The 19,377-nt window shown below is 41.9% G+C and overlaps 5 protein-coding genes across 5 annotated transcripts; 4 read left to right on the top strand and 1 right to left on the bottom strand.

Moving 5' to 3' along the window:
- Positions 1-580: 580 nt before the first annotated feature.
- BCR41DRAFT_317301 (hypothetical protein) lies at positions 581-6,013 on the bottom strand. The gene is made up of 16 exons (XM_022021274.1): positions 5,960-6,013; positions 4,268-5,738; positions 3,876-4,130; positions 3,606-3,730; positions 3,199-3,433; positions 2,956-3,102; positions 2,796-2,815; positions 2,547-2,694; positions 2,198-2,435; positions 1,800-2,058; positions 1,560-1,716; positions 1,363-1,454; positions 1,163-1,261; positions 985-1,056; positions 841-895; positions 581-708 (listed from the first exon to the last, which is right to left on the bottom strand). The coding sequence occupies exons 2-16, from the start codon at positions 5,604-5,606 to the stop codon at positions 695-697; spliced, it is 3,255 nt and encodes a 1,084-aa protein (XP_021885350.1). The 5' UTR covers positions 5,607-5,738; positions 5,960-6,013; the 3' UTR covers positions 581-694.
- Positions 6,014-6,336: 323 nt separating this feature from the next.
- Positions 6,337-7,032, top strand: BCR41DRAFT_331313 (reductase). Its single transcript, XM_022021790.1, has 2 exons — positions 6,337-6,418; positions 6,528-7,032. Exons 1-2 carry the CDS (start codon positions 6,381-6,383, stop codon positions 6,988-6,990), a joined length of 501 nt encoding a protein of 166 aa, XP_021885349.1. The 5' UTR covers positions 6,337-6,380; the 3' UTR covers positions 6,991-7,032.
- Positions 7,033-7,101: 69 nt separating this feature from the next.
- On the top strand, positions 7,102-9,485 carry BCR41DRAFT_418680 (hypothetical protein). The gene is made up of 7 exons (XM_022029657.1): positions 7,102-7,229; positions 7,346-7,677; positions 7,787-8,136; positions 8,251-8,300; positions 8,405-8,508; positions 8,646-8,790; positions 8,891-9,485. The coding sequence occupies exons 1-7, from the start codon at positions 7,149-7,151 to the stop codon at positions 9,410-9,412; spliced, it is 1,584 nt and encodes a 527-aa protein (XP_021885348.1). The 5' UTR covers positions 7,102-7,148; the 3' UTR covers positions 9,413-9,485.
- Positions 9,486-9,961: 476 nt separating this feature from the next.
- Positions 9,962-11,989, top strand: BCR41DRAFT_383404 (CRAL-TRIO domain-containing protein). The gene is made up of 4 exons (XM_022027460.1): positions 9,962-10,098; positions 10,275-10,976; positions 11,091-11,250; positions 11,383-11,989. The coding sequence occupies exons 1-4, from the start codon at positions 10,022-10,024 to the stop codon at positions 11,941-11,943; spliced, it is 1,500 nt and encodes a 499-aa protein (XP_021885347.1). The 5' UTR covers positions 9,962-10,021; the 3' UTR covers positions 11,944-11,989.
- A 969-nt stretch (positions 11,990-12,958) lies between these two features.
- BCR41DRAFT_383403 (hypothetical protein) lies at positions 12,959-19,028 on the top strand. The gene is made up of 5 exons (XM_022027459.1): positions 12,959-13,458; positions 14,528-14,852; positions 14,954-18,115; positions 18,219-18,367; positions 18,466-19,028. The coding sequence occupies exons 1-5, from the start codon at positions 13,045-13,047 to the stop codon at positions 18,907-18,909; spliced, it is 4,494 nt and encodes a 1,497-aa protein (XP_021885346.1). The 5' UTR covers positions 12,959-13,044; the 3' UTR covers positions 18,910-19,028.
- The last annotated feature ends 349 nt before the right edge of the window (positions 19,029-19,377 follow it).

Raw genomic sequence — 19,377 nt, 5'->3', positions numbered from 1 at the left:
CGGACTTGGTTGTGCAGTGCTTGCTTGAGCAGTTCACGCTCATTCTCATCAAAAGAACCGTCTTTTTCCACTTTATCCAAGAGTGGTGCATCTTCCCCTTTTCGAGGCATATTTTTTAAGATCTTTGGTGGAATATCGTAGGTATTAAAATGACGTGAAAAAAAAAAAAAAAAAAAAAAAGATTTGTGAGTGGAATAAATATTGTTAAAAAAAACTGGGAGAAGGAATAGAATTAAAAGGGCCTGGAATAGAGGAAGAAAGGGAGAAGAGAGAGAGAGAGAAGAGAGAGAGAGAGAGAAATAGGAGGGTTAATATAAAAAAAATAAAAAGGACAAGGGAGACCATTTCAACGTGATCAATTGCTCTGGCTGTCCCTGTTGGAGAGAGGCTTTGAAGTTTAAAAAAAAGCCGAACGGTGGTCCAATCAAAAGGGATTCTCCTGTGAACTTGACACAACAATGTTTTCCAAAAATGGACCAAAGCGCAAGATTACAGTTGAAGGGGCAATTCTGCATGGCATTTGAACCTCAAAACTGGAATCGCCCCTCTATTTTTGCATAATATTCTCCTCTTAGCTTGTATTTTTACTTCTTTTATTATTACACACCCATGTACATGTGTCTTTCTCTAACGTCAAAGTAGAACATGTCTAGTCAGTCTTAAACGCGATTTATTCTTTGTCGTAGGGGAACACTCATAACTCAACACCTAATGAGTTATTGGAAAAACAAAAAAAAAAAACAAAAAATAAGCTTTAGTCAACTCCTTAAATTGGTCCATATGTAACAAATGCGCGGCTTTTTTTTTTTTTTTTTTTTTTTTTTTTTTACAAATATATACCTCCAAGCTCCTCGCGGACTCCTTCAAGCTCAGGGATTTGTCTATCAAAGCGATGCTGTAGAATGAAGAGGAAAAGGGTAGTTAGTAACCATCAGCCTCCTGAAACAATTGGACAGTTGCATCAACAAACAGCCATCCTCTCACCCTCAGCTGCACTATCACTCTGGATATAAAACTTTCAGAAATGAACTGGAAGTTTGAATTTACAACAGCGCGCTGTCACAGATGGAGAGTAGAAAATGTACTTAAAAGGTTAGTTAACGACATTTGGAAACACAGACGTTGAACAGATCGCTTCTTGATTTTTTTTCTTTTTACAAACCTGATCATCTGTCATGCCCTTTTCTTCATAGACCTGGATCGTCCTATTCACGTATGCTTTGAATAATATTGCTACACTGTCTACGATCCTGCTGTAGAGCTAATATAAATATATTAAAAAAAGACATATCAGAACAATATAAAATAAACAAAATCCCAACCCAACACTTTCACGTATACTATGATGAGGCTTTCACTTACTGTCAAGCTGCCAATCAAGCAGATGTTGTTTACAAATTGTAACATGATCGTATAAAAAGCAAGCATGCTGGCAGAAAGAGGTGATGTAGATCCTACAAGGTTCGGAAAAGACATAAAAAAGTTGTTCATTATCAAAGAAAGAATGTGAGAATCACATTTATCTTAGTAAATAATCGTTACAGATACAATCAACGTACCAAGCTCTTCTCCAGAAAGAGCTGCAAAATCGTCATGCTCAATAATAGCATCCATTCGTTCTAGACAACGTCGCTCGTGCTCTGCGATTGTCTCAATCAAATAGGGCATTATGACAGCTTCAAGTACAAACGCCATATCTAGTCCTATTTCTTTGAGCTAAACAAAAAATATAATATAATAGGCTTTTGAGTATATGACCACAGTAGTTAAATTACTTGAGTTATTCTGTCCTCTCTTACTTTGATGCATTGTTCAGAAGCGATCTTTGCACAATCTGCTATGACTTGAAAGTTGCTTTGTTCGACGCCAAAAACAATATTCTTGTAAAACTCTCCAAAGTATTCAATCTCCTGCTTGGCCCATTTTACGAGTGCTGAAGTCATCTTTGGATCCTTGAATGCGAGCTCAAACCATTGAGACGTATTCTTGATCGACGTGAAGACAATCATCGCCAGTTCTTCAACATATAAAACTGGGTCTTTCTTTGCCTTCGCTTGACTGAGAAAAATAAATTGAGTAACAATGTTTGTTAGACAAACTATCTCGATAATAAATCCTTCAGGGGTTTCCTTCGGCCATAGCTAACAAGATTCTATGGTGCTTTCACCTCAACAAGTTTGTTTCCACATCATCTTACCTTATTCTTTGTCGGACAACCTTAGTCCTGTTGTTTAAGAAAACGTCTCTTGCTTGGTCCAAGCAGCCTAAACGCTCTAACCATCCCACGTCTCGCTGCACTGCTACCTTGACGATATGAGGTTGCCCGAGATCCGTAATGATGACACGGATCAGTCGAGAAACTCGCTCGTCCAGCCGCTTTTTAGTTTCTTCCAGTTTGGCTGCAGGTAAGTTCATCTGCGAAAGCATCACATTAGCTTTAAAAAAAAAAAAAGTATTCAAGCAAAGTTAGAAGTGTATGTCAAACGACTTGGTCTCTTTTTTAACTATTTCCAAGTATGTAAAAGTAAGGCTAATAGAGTGTTTACCATTCTCAACGCCAGCGACAGCTCCCTCCAAGTCTCGTTGGGCAATCAATACATCCAGATCATCCGTGAATTCCTGTAGCCAGCGCGCATCCGGTTGGTTTGAGGTAATGGACGTCTTAAATTTCATTCCTCCGCGATTCGACATGGCCTAAGCATAAAGAATTATTCTAGTTTTAGTATAGATAAGCCTTGCAGCAAGTCTAACAAAATAAATCTTGACCTCCAAGTAGAGAACTAATGAGCACTTACAGCTGTAAAACCAAACATTCCTATGAGCCGTTATAAAAACAAAAAGGAAAAAAAAATGGTTTGAACATATCATGAACAACCAAGCTAGTAGACCAATGGTACATGAAAAAAAAAAAAAAAAAAAAAAAAAAAAAAAAAAAATGCGCAAATTGCAACAAACCTCGTTTGCGAGACTCATTTGACCTTGCAAGCATTTCATCTGTAGAACGCTTTGCATTGACCAACATGGTTTGCTTCTCCTGTCCTTTTTCCGTCTTGTACACAAAAACCTCGTTTCCATGCGTAATCTTAATTGCATTCCTAATATCTATATTTATTAGATGCCATTTAATCCAAGAAAAAAAAACTTCTTTTAGAATGAAAGAAGAAAGATATATCAAGGAATATCAATACGCTTTTTTACCTGCTGTATCCTTCATGTCTTCAATGGTAATGTCTGTTAATGGCCAGCAGCGATCGCCCAATAATTTATATTTTGAGATGGCAGCTGTTTTCTTTTTGCGCGTTGCAATTAGGAGGGTGTCATTCATGAGTACAATGTGGACAGGATGTTTGATCTTGTTGGTTGCTGTGTTGATCTCTACAAAGCTTGGGGACTCGCGGATCAAATGTCGTTTTGGATGATATGGAAGCATTTTCTAAGTCAGATAGACATGATAAGTTGAATAAAATAAAGACTTTTCAGTTTTTTTTTTTTTTTTTTTTTTTTTTTAAAAAAAAAAAAAAAAAAAAAAAAAAAGAGAGAGAAAGAAATCCAAGTGTAGATGCGTATCATTGTCAACAATAACTGAACTATCAGAGAAACGTTACCTGTGCTCCCTCAATGCCCTCCCATAGTGCCATCATTTGGGCTTTCCAGACAGACGTTAAATCTGACATGCTTGAGACCATGACTGTCATTCTCTTTGGTACAACAGGAGCAGAATCCTCGATACCTAAAATCAGGCAAATTGATCACAAGTTAAAAAAAAAAAAAAAAAAAAAAAAGCCAATCCTGAGGGATAATAATCTCCATGTAAAAATGCCAGTATGTGAAATGTAGCGAGTATGAGAACAAGGTTAAAGATCATTTTCTTTTACCAGCTGTGAGCAAAAATTCATCGTCATCATCCACCAGATTGTCGCTTGCTGCCTTTAGATCATCCAGTAACCCACGTAAGGTTTGCATATCGCTTTCCAGCTTTGAAATTTCTTTCGAAATAGTGACAAATTCGTTGTAGTTCTTAAACACGTTTTCTTGAAGATCCTCTGCTGCCAATGATTTAGAGTCCTTGAGCGATTGCAGAAAACTTCGAATTGTATCCTCGCTAGCATTAGCTAGGTTCTGAGTGAGATCTAAATGAAATAAAATGTATAAAGGCGGTTGAGTATCGAATTAATCTTTAAAAAAAAGTCTTCCACTCTTGGCCTTCTGTAGCTTTTCAGTCATTTTGTAGTCCTTCCCGTTCTGAAGTATTTCATTACAAACTCACATTCTTCATGGTTGAAACCCTCCTTTGAAAATTGCGCAATTTCCACGACGGGCTTTCGATCAGACTTCTCGTTCATACGACTTGCCGTAGATGGCGATGGTGTTGGCGACGATATTGAGATTAGATTTTTGCGTATGGGCTGTAGAGGCTTGGGCTGTGAAATCTCCTTGCGTGGCGGAATAGGTGCATCCTTTTTCATCAAAGGCGAGGATGATGCAGCAGCTTCTTTTTGCGACTTTGATGACGACGACGTATCTCTCCTAACTGGGGGCTTTGGTGGTAATGGTGAGTTTGAATTAGCCTCTATCCTGGAGTTAGGCGAAGGTAAAGGAGCTTCACTGCGGATCTGAGGCGAGGACGAGACATCATTATTGCGGGCGATAGGTGGCGGCGGTGGATCTTTTCGAATTTTTGGAGAAGAAGTTTCGTGACGTAAGGGTACCGCATTGATGTTGTTAGGCGATGGCTGCACAGCAATAGGGGCAGGACTCGATGAAGCAGAAGATGAAGCTGGAATGGGGCTAGGACTGGGTGAGTGGATGGGTCGCGAGGTTGCCGTTGGTGCATGCGACGTTTTAGGTTGATAGTTGATTGGTGCCATAGGAGATTGAGTTGAAGAGTAAGCTGGAGAAGTTATACTACTATTATTACTGGGTGAACTGGAAGCTCCACTAATGCCACCGTAGAGAGATATTGGTGCGGATTGAATTGAACTGCTTGAGCTGATAGACCCTGGCCCTGGCCCTGGCCCTGGCCCCATACCTATCCCTGGCCCCTTTCCGGGACCCATTCCTGGCCCTGGACCCATTCCTCCTGGCCCTGGCCCCATTCCTCCTGGTCCTGGTCCCATACTTGGTCCTGGTCCTTGTGGTGGCCCTCTATATCCAGGATTGGGTCTAGGAGGTCCCATACTAGGAGGAGGGCCGGGTCGTCCCATTGGAGGTATATTCGGACCACCCATAGGCCGCTGGCCGCCCATCGGCATAGGAGGTCCACCCATAGGTCCACCCATTGGCCCGCTCATAGGTCCACCCATAGGTCGTGGAGGTCCATTCATAGGCATCTGGTTACCCATGGGCATCATCGGCGCTGGACGAGGTCGCATACTAGGCGGTGGGTAATTGCCTCCTTGACCCATTGGTGGACCCATCGGTGGACCCATCGGCCCACCCATTCCTTGGTGTTGGGGGTACATTCCACCTGGTCCTGGTCCGCCCATGGGTCGTGGTGGTAGGCCTTGTTGTTGTCGCATGTATTGTCCTTGAGGTGGAGGTGGTCCACTGCCAGGGGGCATGCGTTGTTGTGGCAGAGGCGGTTGTCGTCTTGGTTGGGGCTGCATGATTGACTACTTGCTGTTTGACGTTTTGTCCAACTGTCGTTCTCTCCGGTACACAATTAGTAATTAAAGGGTTGATGATGGCAATATTTGAAGAGATTATAATAGTTATTTCGTGTTTTGTCCCTGTAGTCCCTGTAAAAACAAAAAAAAAAAAAAAAAAAAAAAAAGACGATGCGTGATGTCAATGAATGAAAAAGGTATGCATAAAAAGTGGCCGTTGAGTGGGATGAGACAAGGTGAGTGTTGTGTTGCAGTAGAGCCATGCAGATGTGATATGCATTCCACCCTGTACTCTACAGGGCACAAAGCCACTACAGATCGACAATCATCATGGAGGAATGCTCTATTCTTACTTTTTATTTCTAGTCCTTGAAGCGTACTTTTCAAGAAGGCCAGATAGAACTGGTAGACCATTTTAAAAGAGCTATTACAATAAACTCTGCTCTTTGAACGTCTATGTGAATGTAGACGAGTGACATGAAAAGTTACTTAAGAGAAGGCCGCATTTGGTAAGATCCATCTGTGATGATGAAACACTTACTCTTGGCTTGTCTGTGCAAGTCTAGTGTATCAATAGGCGATAGTCGCCACTGCGCAAATGGCGACATGGACGGACGTATATTTCGCACCTCAATTGATCTGTGATTGGCTGGATTGAGCGTTTAGTGCAACGGTCGCAACATCTATAAAAAACGGAAGGAGGTTTTTTTCGAATTCCTTCCTCATTTCTCATTCACCCCTTTCATTTGTTTGTTCACATTCACTAACTTCAGTATGACTGAAACTGCTACTTTTGCTGCAGGCTGCTTCTGGTAAGCTTATCATAGATAATTCATATCAAACTTTTTTTATCACACGACTTTAACTGGCTGCTTACAAATCCCATTCTGCTCTATTTCTGCTTTTGTTTTGTATCTGTAGGGGTGTCGAGAAGGCATTCCAGAAGTTCTACAAGGATGAGGATATTGAAACCAAGGTTGGATACACAGGTGGCGATGACTCCAACCCTAATTATAAGAAAGTCTGCACTGGAACGACTGAGCATGCAGAGGCTCTCCAGATCAAATACACTCCCAACGACAAGATCAACTATCCTAATTTAGTCGAATTCTTCTATAGGATGCATGATCCTACTACCATTAACTCCCAGGGCCCTGATGTCGGAACACAATATCGGTCTGCTATCTTTTACCATTCACCCGAGCAGGAACAGATAGCTAGAAAGGTTACATCCGAGGTTCAAGAGAAGCACTACAAGGGACAGCATATTGTTACAGAGATCGTTCCTGCAAGTGAATGGTATGATGCAGAAGAGTATCATCAAAACTATTTGAACAAGAATCCAGAAGGATATGAATGTCCATCGCATTTCTTACGTTGGTGAAGAACGAACATTGCCTTATAATTGATTATTAATAAAGATTCCAATTTTCTAAATCTCGTGACTGTGGTTCTATTTGATTAAAAAAAACCGCCAGTAATCTGTTGGCACGCATTTCAGTGACCATGAATCAGAAAAGAGCGAGAATCAAGTAGCAGATCATGGACAGGATCGAGAATCTAGACAGACTACGTACTGTCAGTCAGTTGGAGGTCAATAAGTTCTGTGACTTTATTGGCGAGGCATGTAAAAATATATCGGCGAATATTTATCTTGTAAAGTAAAAGCCAAGAATCGAGACAACTCAACGCGTTAAATATCTGTGTCGTTATATGCTACGACTTTATATACATCACAGGTCTGTTATTACAAATTAGACTCTGGAAACAGGGCTACGTTGGTGATGACGGATTATACGGAACATGATAGCTTACCTATTGTAGAGGGCGAGGGACGAGTGGGTGGTAAAGCAACTATACTTGTCACGCTATGGGACGAGCATTGCGAAGAAGCTCAGCGACTAAATGTTGGAGCGGGCATGTTTTTGCTTCTTAAAAATCTTTGCTGTAAGCTCAATAAGAGTCAGTATATTGAGCTTAACATGAACGGTTTCCGCGGAAAAGGCTACCAGCGTTCTCAGCCCGTTCAGATTTTGGATCCAAAGGACGCTCTTGTCAGAGATCTACGCTTGTAAGTCAAAAAATAGAACTTCTTTTCTCTTTCTTTCTTGCTTTGTATATAACTTTGAAATAAGTTATATGATGAGCGACAAGGGCCACTGAACCTCTCTCTGGTACAGACGGAAGTCTCGTTACTTGCATGGTCTAGGAACAGACACACCGGGAACCATCTATGCTCAAATCGCAGCCCGTTCAATGCGAGCATCCTCTATCGTCGCTACCGCTACCCCCGCACCAATTGTATCGTCGTCCTCAAGCAGGACCAGGGATATATCCCCAGGACCATTGCCAGAAACAACGACTGTATCTACCTCCAAAACAGTTCAAGAACCTCAAGATCTCACCCATATTTTAAAAAAAGAGACCGAGTCGCTTGTAAAAGTTACTCCAGTTTTACGACCTTCAACCTCCCCTTCTCGTCCATCTACCCGTCATAATCCTTCATCTTCAAGAGCGTTGTTGCTTACGGGTCAGTCAGAGAAACCCTACTATTTTTATACTTTCCATGCTCTTGTCCTTTTTTTTTTTTTAAAAAAAAAAAAAAAAAAAAAAAAAACTAATACTTTTGATGGTAATATGATAGGACTATTGACTTCACGCATGGAGCTAGAATGCAGGAACGATGCTAGTGATGTATGTATGAAAACTTTATTAGACTTAACAAATTAAAGACTGTTTCCGAATACTGAACCAGAAAGCCAAATATCCTCTCTTTGAACATTGCGTGCACTTTACAGGACATTCAATATCTTAGATTACATGCTTGCGTGGTGGGATTCGAACCGGAGCATATTATGGATTTCTCATTTGCAAGCTGCAGTAACTGCGGGTATAGATATGGGTAAGCAAAGGACCTTTCATTTTTCAAATCTAATCACTTGAGGTATACTTTTTTTTTTTCTTTTTTTTTTTTTTTTTTTTCCTATAGTTCTATTTACTTATTTTCATATTTACTTTGTTTTTCTGCTACTCATCCAGGCCTCTCTCGGATGACAAGCCGCCCAACAAATGTCCGTCCTGCCGCTCTGGCAGTGGCGGAGTCATTTTCAAATACTCATTCATGCTCAAACTTATGGATGAATTCCAACAGACATTTAATGTTTATGTTGATAACGAATCTGCTGTAAGTAGTGCTTATTTTTCTTTTACCCAACTCTGCTAATGAACGTTTTTGATGTACCAAATATTGGGAATCTCACCCAATCAGTTTTTATTTCTACAAGATAACGCTTGTTGGCGCTGACGCTGCTAACTACATTAAGAAAAGTGAACGACTTGCTGAACTTAAACAAAAACTCGCGCGGATTGGTGTTATGGATGGAGGTGCGTTTGGCGGTAGAACAAAGTCTTCCTTGGAGTCCCCTATTTACTTTGATATGTACATAAAATTGGTCAAAGTAGCATCACAGTCAACAACCATATCACTATCCTCATCGCTACCGATAAAACGATCAATTAGTCAGGAATATGCACCGAATACACAGTGTAATAGTGAGTTTGGGGACGGCGACTTCCCCTTGGAATGTTTGGATTATTCCACACAACCGTCACAACTGCTGTCTCAGTCTCAGAAACGTCGAACAGACGGCAGCGACATGGTTGAGAACAGTAAAAGGCCCTGTAGTAATAGTAACAGAGCGACAGGCAATAATCATTCTAGAACTCAAGGCTCTGTGTTGCAAAGGGTTAATGAAAAGGCACTGGCTGATTTCGAAGCATTTCTCGTCCATACTATGATTAAGTAGCCTTTTTTTTCTTTTGTAAAAGAAATATTTACATCACGAAAATTATGAATAAAAAGCAATGGGCTGTATGGTGTAGAATGGATGTAAGTGAGCATGCAAGATCGAAAGGGCTGGATTCATTTGTAGCTTTTTTTTTGTCTGCTCAATCAGACTTGTCGGTTAGAGAGCATGGGTTGCATGAGTATATATGCAGCACTATACCCCGGTGGTCCCTTCTGGACCAGCCTACCAGGTCTACCATTGCGGATGATGGGTCATGTGTCCACACTTTTGCAGCAAGGTAAAACAGCACTGGTGGCGGCATCTGTCACGACACAGTGACATGAAACATGTTGAAATGTTCGAAAGGCATTATCCAATCATTGCATTAAGTATATACCTCCTACCAGTCGCTTACCACCCTTCCTCTCTTTTCTTTTGGCTTTGTCTCTCTTTTCTTTTTGGCTTTGTCCTCTCCATCCACATTGCATGAGCAAAAAAAAAAAACATTTCTGATTCACATTCATTCCACTATTTTATTCGCTTTTATTTTTAATTTTTAATTACAGAAAAAAAAAAAAAAAAAAAATAGCTAGTCAAGAACCCTGACGAAATACAAAGGAGTATATCATGAAGCATCATCATCGTCAGCAGTCAGAATCCGCAGGCCATCTTGGTAACTTGACACCAGAACAATGGGATGCACTGTAAGTGGTTGTTGATTGTGCCTGAGCTTAAATGTGACAAACAAGGTGCCACACAGATGACTGGTGCAACAATACAAAGAGTGAGATGCTGGGCGAAGTCAAAAGCAAAGGTGGATGATTCGTTTACTTATGCCCAGTATTTAAAATTTATCTGTTTTGCTTTTGGCTTGTCATAGCGGTGAGATTTGGTCCTTTTTGTTGCATCTCTGGTATTCGGAGCCTTCTTCGCCCACCAGAAGTAGTATGAACCTTCGTCGAATCAGCATACATCACTCTGATCAAGCATCTCAAGATGACTCACCATTGTCACCAACAAGCCCAGGAGCCACTGGCACAGGAAGCCGCCATCACTATGGCAGTCACTGCCATGAAACAAGACCAAATGGTCCACACCCCGCATCACCAACTCGTCTCAACCAACCATTTCATCAGCCTTCAATTGCATCCTCACCTCCTACCTCAAATCCACCGCTTCAAGGGAATATAAACGGCCATAATAATATTTTCTTGCCAGGAGGCGCCGCAGCAGCAGCGGCAGCGCTCAAAAGGTCTGCAACTAAACTGAAACCATGGCTGCCCTCCAAGAAGTTTACATTTAAGTATTCGTCTGCAGAGTATCATACGGCCTTTTGGGAATTTGTCCAGTCTGAACATCCTGATACCACCATTTTGAGGTTCCTTAGAGCGAGAAAATGGAATGTGGAGAAAGCTATGGAGATGCTAATTTTGGCTCTAGAATGGCGCATCACGATGGGTGTGGATGAGGTGGTCCGGGAAGGAGAAGAGGCCCTCGAAGCAAAGTACCCTGGATTTTTGGACCAGCTAAAGAATGGCAAAGTCATTTTTCGAGGCCATGATCGCCAAGGGCGACCTTTGTGGTAAAGTGCAGTATTATGGTTTTATTTCGTGAGGCGTCCATGAGAGTAATCTTACCAAAGTTATTCTTCTTTTTTTTTTTTTTTTTTTTCCCTTGTTTGAATGAAACATTTCAGTCTGCTGAACCCAAGTCTGCATTATCAACATGCACAGAGTCCGCAAGCTGTCCAGAAGCTGTCCATCTATGTCATCGAGACAGCCAGACTGATGCTACAGCCGCCTGCAGAGACGATTTCGGTCTTATTTGATATGAGTTCGTTTTCTATGTCGAACATGGTACATTGTGAATGGACATGCATTACGTTTTATACCTTACATGAGCATCCTTTAGAGATCTAGTCATCAAATTTTCTCTCTGATTACCTAACGCAAAAGTCATTATTCGTGTCTTACTTCTCTTTCCAATAGGATTGGCCGACTGTCAAGTTCTTCATCCATGCAGCCGAAGCCTGCTACCCCGAACTTTTAGGTGTTTGTGTGGTCCATAAAGCTCCATGGTTATTTGGAGCACTTTGGAAAGCCATCTCACCTATGCTTGATCCTGTTATTCGGGCAAAGATTAAATTTACCAGCGATCGAAAGGAGCTGGAGGAATTTGTGGCGCCAGACCAATTAATGCAGAACAAGGCATTTGAAGGAGAGGACCCAGTACCCTACCAATATGTTGAACCGATCCCTGGTGAAAATAAATTGATGTTGGAAGATTCAGAGGCCAAGCAGCAAGCCCTCACAAGACGTAGAGAAATGGAGCTGACGTTTGAGCGGCTGACTGAGATTTGGCAAGGACAGAAACAGCTCTCTTCTAGCATTGCTGTAATTCAAGAGCGGCAGGAAGTGGGGGCTCGCATGGCGGAGATGTGGTGGGCAGCTGAACCATACATGCGTGCCCGAACTGTTTATCATCGTGTTGGGGCTATTCATCCACCGAGACCATCTCCATCTACAGGACAGAAAGTTGTGCTGGTTTGAGGAGGGTGCTAAAAAAATAATAAAAGTAAATAAATAAACAAAAAAGACGTAATGATTCTCATATCTTGTTTTCTTAATCGTGTGTCTGAATCAAGAAGCGCGTCTGTTATGTCTATTGACAAAGTCAGGCACGATTTCTTATTGGCCAGAATTGGCGGAGGCAAACAAAGTTTTTGCACACCTCATTTTCATTCTTGCGCACTTCCTTGGGCGCACGCACCGCTCCAAACTCTTGAGGAACAGAATAGTGGCATTGTTCCTCTCCAAGAAAAATAAACATTTTTTTTTTTTTTTTTTTTCCTCATCTACTTCTCCATTTCTTCCTCTCTCATCCACACTTTTCTTCTCCCCCATCTAACTATTATTATTCACATTACACTCATTCACTCGATCTTTTTATTTTTATTATTTTTACAAAACCACTTTTCACTTCTTCCCTCTCTTCTCTTTCTTCTCACTTGTCTCCTTTGAGAGGATTCATAAAGGAGTAACGTATGTATTCAACTTTTACACCCTTTTCATCTGTGAACCGATAACACGATCATTGCCGCTTGTTATCTACAACGACGAATTATCTGAATATTACCCAAGCATCCCACTTTTCCCAGCTACAATACAAAAAACTCAACTGACCTTGATAAAGATAAAAAGCACGCCCCAAAGTCTCCCCCTATCCCTGTCAACTTCCACAATGCTCTTTGTCTACAACCTTGGAAGCATAAGTGATTCCAGGGAAGACTGAATTCTGCCCGTTGGACTCTACTCTTTAAACTTGCACATGCTCATAAAAAAGCATACACTTTATTGTTCATACCAAGCTTGCTGACATACACAAATACATACACTCTTGTCCTTTTTTTTTTTTTTTTTCCTTCCTACTTCCTCTTCTTTTTTCTTTCTTGTAACAGACTGATAGCACAACTCAGCTTTTAATCAATTCTACTTCCTCTTTCTTTCGCTTCCTATTCATTTTGACAAGTTTTATCAACAATTAAGAAGAGAACATAGGACTAGGAAAAAAAAAAAAAAAAGTAACCACAGCACCAAAAACAATAACGATAGAGTCGTTTTTTTTTTCTTCGTTTTTTGTTTTAAGAGACCATGGAGTCTCCTGTGGCAGCAACATCCAACCTCGTGCCACAGCAGCAATCCCCGCAGTCACAGCTTCGAGGTTCTTCAACGTCTGTTCCTCTTTCCGATGTACAGACGATTGCCCAAGCTAGAGCAGAACTTGAGGCTCGATTGGCCAACATCCATAATGACTTACAGTTAACACAGTCGATCGGATTATTATTTGTAAAGCGAGAAGAAGATCTCAAGAATTGTTATGAACAATTACAACATTTAAATGAACAGGAACAACTACAAAAACAACAAGAAGGTGAAGGATCAGACGATGTTGGGGCCCAACCTTTACCAGAAACCTTTCGTGAACAGTTGACGACTCTCGAGAAAGAATTTCAGGAGGGCGAGAGCGGTATTGCGGGACTAAAGCGTTTGATTGATGCACAGCTGGTAATATTTGATTTTGAACGAAGCACAGAAAAAAAAAACCAGAATACTCGTCTTTTTTGTTATTTTTCTTTTACAATTTGCTGTGTTGGGTTGTTTGTTATTGTTGTTTCCCCTCACCCCTTCCTACTCCCACTCGCACATCCACACCACCTTTTTTTTTTTTTTTTTTTTTTTTTTTTTCCTGCATACGGGGCTTGGAACAAAGAGGAGGAAGATGCATTAGGTTTTCTTTCCGCCTTGCCGCATGCATATGCGCCTTTTTCTACACAACAAAGGCGGACAAATTCCTCTTACTTTAGGTTTATGCGTGTGGACCGCGTGAGTGATGAAAGTGATGGAATGTGAAAGCCCTACGTACGATCTCATCTCTTATTTTTCTCCGCAATCTTTGTTGGACATCGCTATAAACCATTGCTTATTGATTTCTTTTTATTATTGTTGTCATATTTTATTTGATTGTTACGGCTCTCTGTTTCTTTCCGCATGGATTTCAATATTGTCTTTTGGAGCAAAAAAAAAAAAAAAGAGCGGGAACCCAGGGTTTTTATTTGAACTTTTTTTTTTTTTTTTTTTTTTTTACAGTCTCTTTTTGTTATCCTCCCATGGACCTAGGTTCGGTCTTGGAGCCCATATGAAGCGGAATGAGAGGATGTAATTGCATTTCTTTTACAAAGAATTTTTTTTTCTTTCTTTTTTCTTTTTGCCAGTGAACTAATAAGTTAGAAAGAAGGACCCATGCAATTTTTTTCTTTTTTGACAATGGTGGCTCTCAAGCTTCAAATGCACAATTTATATACTCTGATTATCATTATTTTCCTCATCCACGTTCTTCAATTGGGTTCGATTTGACTTTTTTTTATTGAAGTAAGGGAGGGATAGAAAATGAGTGAGCCAAACATGTCATCATTGCTCTATTAATGAGAATGACATTCTACATTCATACACATTTCCTTTCCTTCTTCTGTTTTTGTTCTTGATTATGCATGATGAGCTGATTTACCAAGTGAAAGGAAAGGAAAACGGTCAGGCCTACTAATCTAACAAAAATTAAATTGTTTTTGCTGTTTAGCCTGCTGGATCAACAGCACCCGCTTCAAATGAACTACCGACATCACGCTCAAGCACGGTCATGGGGCCAAGCGCTCCACTACCAACCACACCCATCATTTCCAAACCTCGACGACATAAGGTCAACATGACCTCGGCTCCTCCCACCAACGACGCTGCTTTCCCATTGCAGATTCAGGAAGAGTTGTTGAATCAGGTCCGTTACTGGACCTCACAAGCGGAATTAAAAGAGAAACTGAACCAGGAGTATGACCTAAAAATTAATGAGCAAGAACGGATCATCGATGCGCTGAACCGACAACGTCGACTTCGTGAAGAGAGTGATGGTAAAAAAAAAAAAAAAAAATTGTTTATTTATTTTTTTTGTACTACAATGAGAGAAATTAAATCCAACAATTTTAATTTTAATTTATGAAATGTATTATAGAGAGACAAAAAGAGGACCAGTGGAATCTGGAGCTACAGAACCAAGAACTCCGTAGCCAGAATGCAGAACTTCAATCTCAGTTGACCAAAGCCAACCATGAAAATGCCAAGGTCCAAAGGGCATTCAATGCTGCCACAGAACAAGTGGAGCAACTTAAGGATAAAGAAGAAAAGATGGCTAGCCAATTAGAGTTAGTCAAATCTCGGTCTGAGCAGGATATTTCATCAATGCGGAAACATATGGCAAGTCTTCAACGTGAAAAGGCCGACTTGCAGGCCAAGAATGATGAGCTAAATGCAGCCATGGCATTAAAGGAGAAATTAGCCAAGAAAGCAGCCGCAGAGGCCCTTGCACTCGCTCAAGAATTGGAACAGAAGGAGCTGGAAAAGGAAAAGACAAATGCACCTCTCTTGGTCACTTCATCTGCTAACAAAGCTTTGAGTCCTGATGAGGCTGCTGCAGCCGCTGCAGCTTCTGCCGCCGCCACTGGTGTTGCTGGCGCTACCGCTGCTGCTGGAGCTGCTGGAACCGGCTCCTTGGAATCCCCTAAATCTGCGTCCTTGGCTAGAGAGTCTTCCTTTGCGCATCAGCAAGGTATCATCAGCGATCTCCAATCCAAACTCACCCAGGAAATCGCCGAGAAGGAGCAGTTGATATCAGCCAAGGAGGAGCTGATGGTTGAAAAGGAAGAGCTTATAAAGTTGTTGGCAGACCGTGAGGAGACTATTGAGACTATGCGCTTGGAAGGCGCAGCTACTTTTGAACCTGACGTCTTGTCTCAGCGTTCGAGCATGGCTTTCGGTACCGGTGTTGGAGCTGGAGCTGGAATTCCTTCAGAGTTGGGTCTGCTGGACGGATCTGAGACTGACCCTCGTGACCTGAGCATGACACTCTCAGATGATTTTGTCAATGCCAATGGACGTAGCTCACCTTTCCCAAGTGGAGGACTCTTTGCAGAGCTGGCTCAGGCCACTTCTCAATCTGACTTGAAGTCAAGTGCAGAGTACAAGGACCAGGAGATGATGACAGAGTCGCTCAAGGACTGGATCCATGATGTGCCTGAATTCAAGGATCTCTTGGACAAAGCAGTCGAAGTTGAGACTGAGAAGAAGGTAGCTGAAAGGAAAGAGGTCGAAAGGATTGAGGCCGAAAGGATTGAGGCCGAGAAGAAAGAGGCTGAAAGGAGGGAAGTCGAGAGAATTGAAGCTGAGAAGAAGGAGGCCGAAAGAATTGAAGCGGAGAGGATTGAGGCTGAGAGGATTAAAGCCAATTTGAAAGAGTATAAGGATCAAGAGATTATGACGGAGCCAATCAAGAATTGGGCTCATGATGTACCTGAGTTCAAGGATCTCCTGGAAAAGGCTATCGAGGTCGAGACTGAGAAGAAGAAAGCCGAGTGGAAAGAACTTGAGAGAATTGAAGCCGAGAAGAGAGAAGCCCAGAGAATAGAAGCTGAAAGAATTGAAGCTGAAAAGAAGGAAGCTGAAAGGATTGAAGCTGAAAAGAAGGAGGCTGAAAGGATTGAAGCTGAAAAGAAGGAGGCTGAAAGGATTGAAGCTGAAAAGAAAGAGACTGAGAGAATCGAAGCGGAGAAGAAAGAAGCTGAAAGAATTGAAGTCGCAAAGAAGGAGGCCGAAAAGAAGGAAGCTGAAAGAATTGAAGCTGAGAAGAAGGAAGCCGAGAGGATCAAAGCCAACTCGAAAGAGTATAAGGATCAGGAGATCATGACGGAGTCGATCAAGGACTGGATCCATGATGCACCTGAATTTAAGGATCTCTTAGACAAGGCTGTCGAAGCCGAGACTGAGAAGAAGGAAGCCGAAAGGAAAGAAACCGAGAGGATTGAAACCGAGAAGAAGGAGGCTGAAGAGAAGAAGAGGGCTGAGGCTGCGGTTGCGGCTGAGGCTGGCACTCCTACAATCGAGGTGACAAAGCCTGTCGAGTCGGTTGATGAGTTGGGCACTAAGAAGGCTACAGAGACAGGAACAACGATCACAGGCAAACCAGGAACAGAGACAAAGCAAATTACATCTCTATTGGATGCTAAAGCTTTGGGTGTTGCTGCTGCTACGGCTGTTGCTGGCGCTGCTGGAGCCATCGCTGCCGTTGTATCAGGGAAGAAAGAAGGCGAGAAGGATGTAGATGACCATATTGATGAGGAAGAAGAGCTTGTTAAAGAGCCTGTGGTACGTAGCAAGCCAACATTAATGACGGATGAGGAGCGTCGCCATACTTGTGACTTGAGTCAAACTATCAACCAGTCGTCTGCCGCACCATCACCTGCACTAGAGGCACCCACTGATACCTCGACGGAACGTCCATCATTTAATGATGACGAGGATCGCGAGTTCCGTGTCTCGTTTGGTTCAGCCTTTGGCGGCGATCCAAATGCAACAGATACTGGCCGAATTCAGTCGATTCACATGGAGAATGGTGATATTGAGGAAGCTGGCGACGCAGCAGCAGAAGGAAAAGACAAGAAAAAGTCAAATGCTGCAGCCATTGCAGTCAACGGATCCTCGAAGAAGCAGGGGGATAAAGAGTTGACTTCATCTCCAGATACCAGAGGCAAAGATCAACAGCAGTCGTCAACTAATGAGAAGAATGACAAGAATGAGAAGCGGGACAGTGTGGTTATCCTTCCTGGTTCTCACCAGGAACCCTCAGCTACCCGACCTCCACCCACAACTTTGGTCTCGGTCTCTTCACAAACTAGCTCTACGTATGACAAAAACTCTAGCCAGGTCATGTTGCAACACCTCAATAGCAGTACCCACTACCATCATCACCATCATCACCATGCCATCATAGATTCAACGGGCGCTACAGTATCGGGTCGTTATCGTGGCAATGGGTCATCTCCTAATGGGTCGATTTCTAGCTTGTCGACCGATTATAACCATGGGGATCTATCACGCAATGGCCGTCGGTTATCGACGGGCTCTAACGAAGTGACGCCGACAGATCCAACTATGATCCAGCTGATTACTCAGACCATGATTGGAGACTACCTCTGGAAATTCACCCGTCGGCGAATGGCCAACATGATGAGCGAAAAGAGCCATCGTCGATATGTGTGGGTTCATCCTTATACCAAGACCCTGTACTGGAGTAACAATAATCCAGGAGCTGAGGGCTCACGCGAACAAAAATCCAAGAGTGGTAAGTCGAGATGTACCAAGCTTAAGATATTTTTCTTGATTAAAAAAGAATAGGCTTGCTTGATTAATTTTTTTTTTTTTTTTTTTTTTTTTGGCATCTTAAGCATTTATTGTGGCCATCTTCCAGGTGACAGATGAGACTACCAATAGCAGTAACTCTGATCTGCCAAATGTCAGCCTGCTGATCGAGACTACCAGCCGCAATCTCAAAATGAAGGCCCCCACTCGCGAGAAGCATGAGCTTTGGTTCCAAGTATGACATAATTTCACAATATATTATGCACATATTGTTTAGAATCTCAATCTTGGACTGGTATACTTAAGAAATACGTTTATACTTTTCTTTTTTAGTCCATCTCATATCTCCTCTCTCGCCCCACAACTCCTGGCGTCAATGCTCCGACTGACCATCAAACTTGGTCCGAAATTCAGGCAAATAATAACAACAACAACCTGAGAATCACCAACGGTCATAGCAACGGCACCCACAGTCGCAGCCGTAGTTTATCAGCCATCAACTCGAGTAACAACACAAATGGAACACCCGTGAACGATACAGTATTGAGCCTTCGTCAGAGTGAAAAGGGCAATACTCCACTGCGCCAAAAGTCTAGTTTTACGAGACTGCAGAGCATGTTTGTTCGAAAGGATAGCAACAACAATGTCAATAGCATTCGATCTGCGTCACCGGGATCTTCTCGTGTAGGATCTCCAGGTCTTAGTCCCGCCAATGGTATCACCACCACAGCCGCAGCCACTCCTACCACCACTCACGCAACTACCAGTATGATTTAAACTGGATCAAAAATGGCAAGACCGGTGGACAATTCCATTGAAACCAAAGGCTGTTGTTGCCTTAGCAGATACACAAAATTAATTAATACATCTGTTATTCCAGTTTATTTTCCGTAAACAAAAAAAAAAAAAAAAAAAAAAAAAAAAAAACTAAACCATTATCATGATACATTGAATAGATAATATAACATAAAACAAAAACAGCTATGACATTACGATCGCTAGAGTCCTCAATGCTTTCTATGAAAGATGACATTATGATAAATTAAAGACTATTGTCCTTTACTACTTTCTTTGCCACAATCTATTATTAAGTTAAATATGCTGAGATATTCATTCATGAAGTTGGTAACTGGGAGGGCTACAATGGACACAATAGCCTCGACCAATAGTAATTCTATTTCCATGGCTCTCTTGAGTGTCTTGGCTACGATATACTGGCTTTACGGCACTAACAATCGTAGAACA

This window comes from Lobosporangium transversale (genome assembly GCF_002105155.1).
Source record: "Lobosporangium transversale strain NRRL 3116 chromosome Unknown BCR41scaffold_3, whole genome shotgun sequence".
NCBI lineage: Eukaryota > Fungi > Mortierellomycota > Mortierellomycetes > Mortierellales > Mortierellaceae > Lobosporangium > Lobosporangium transversale.
The sequence above is the reverse complement of the archived record's forward strand: the minus strand, read 5'-3'. Positions and strand labels throughout refer to the sequence as shown.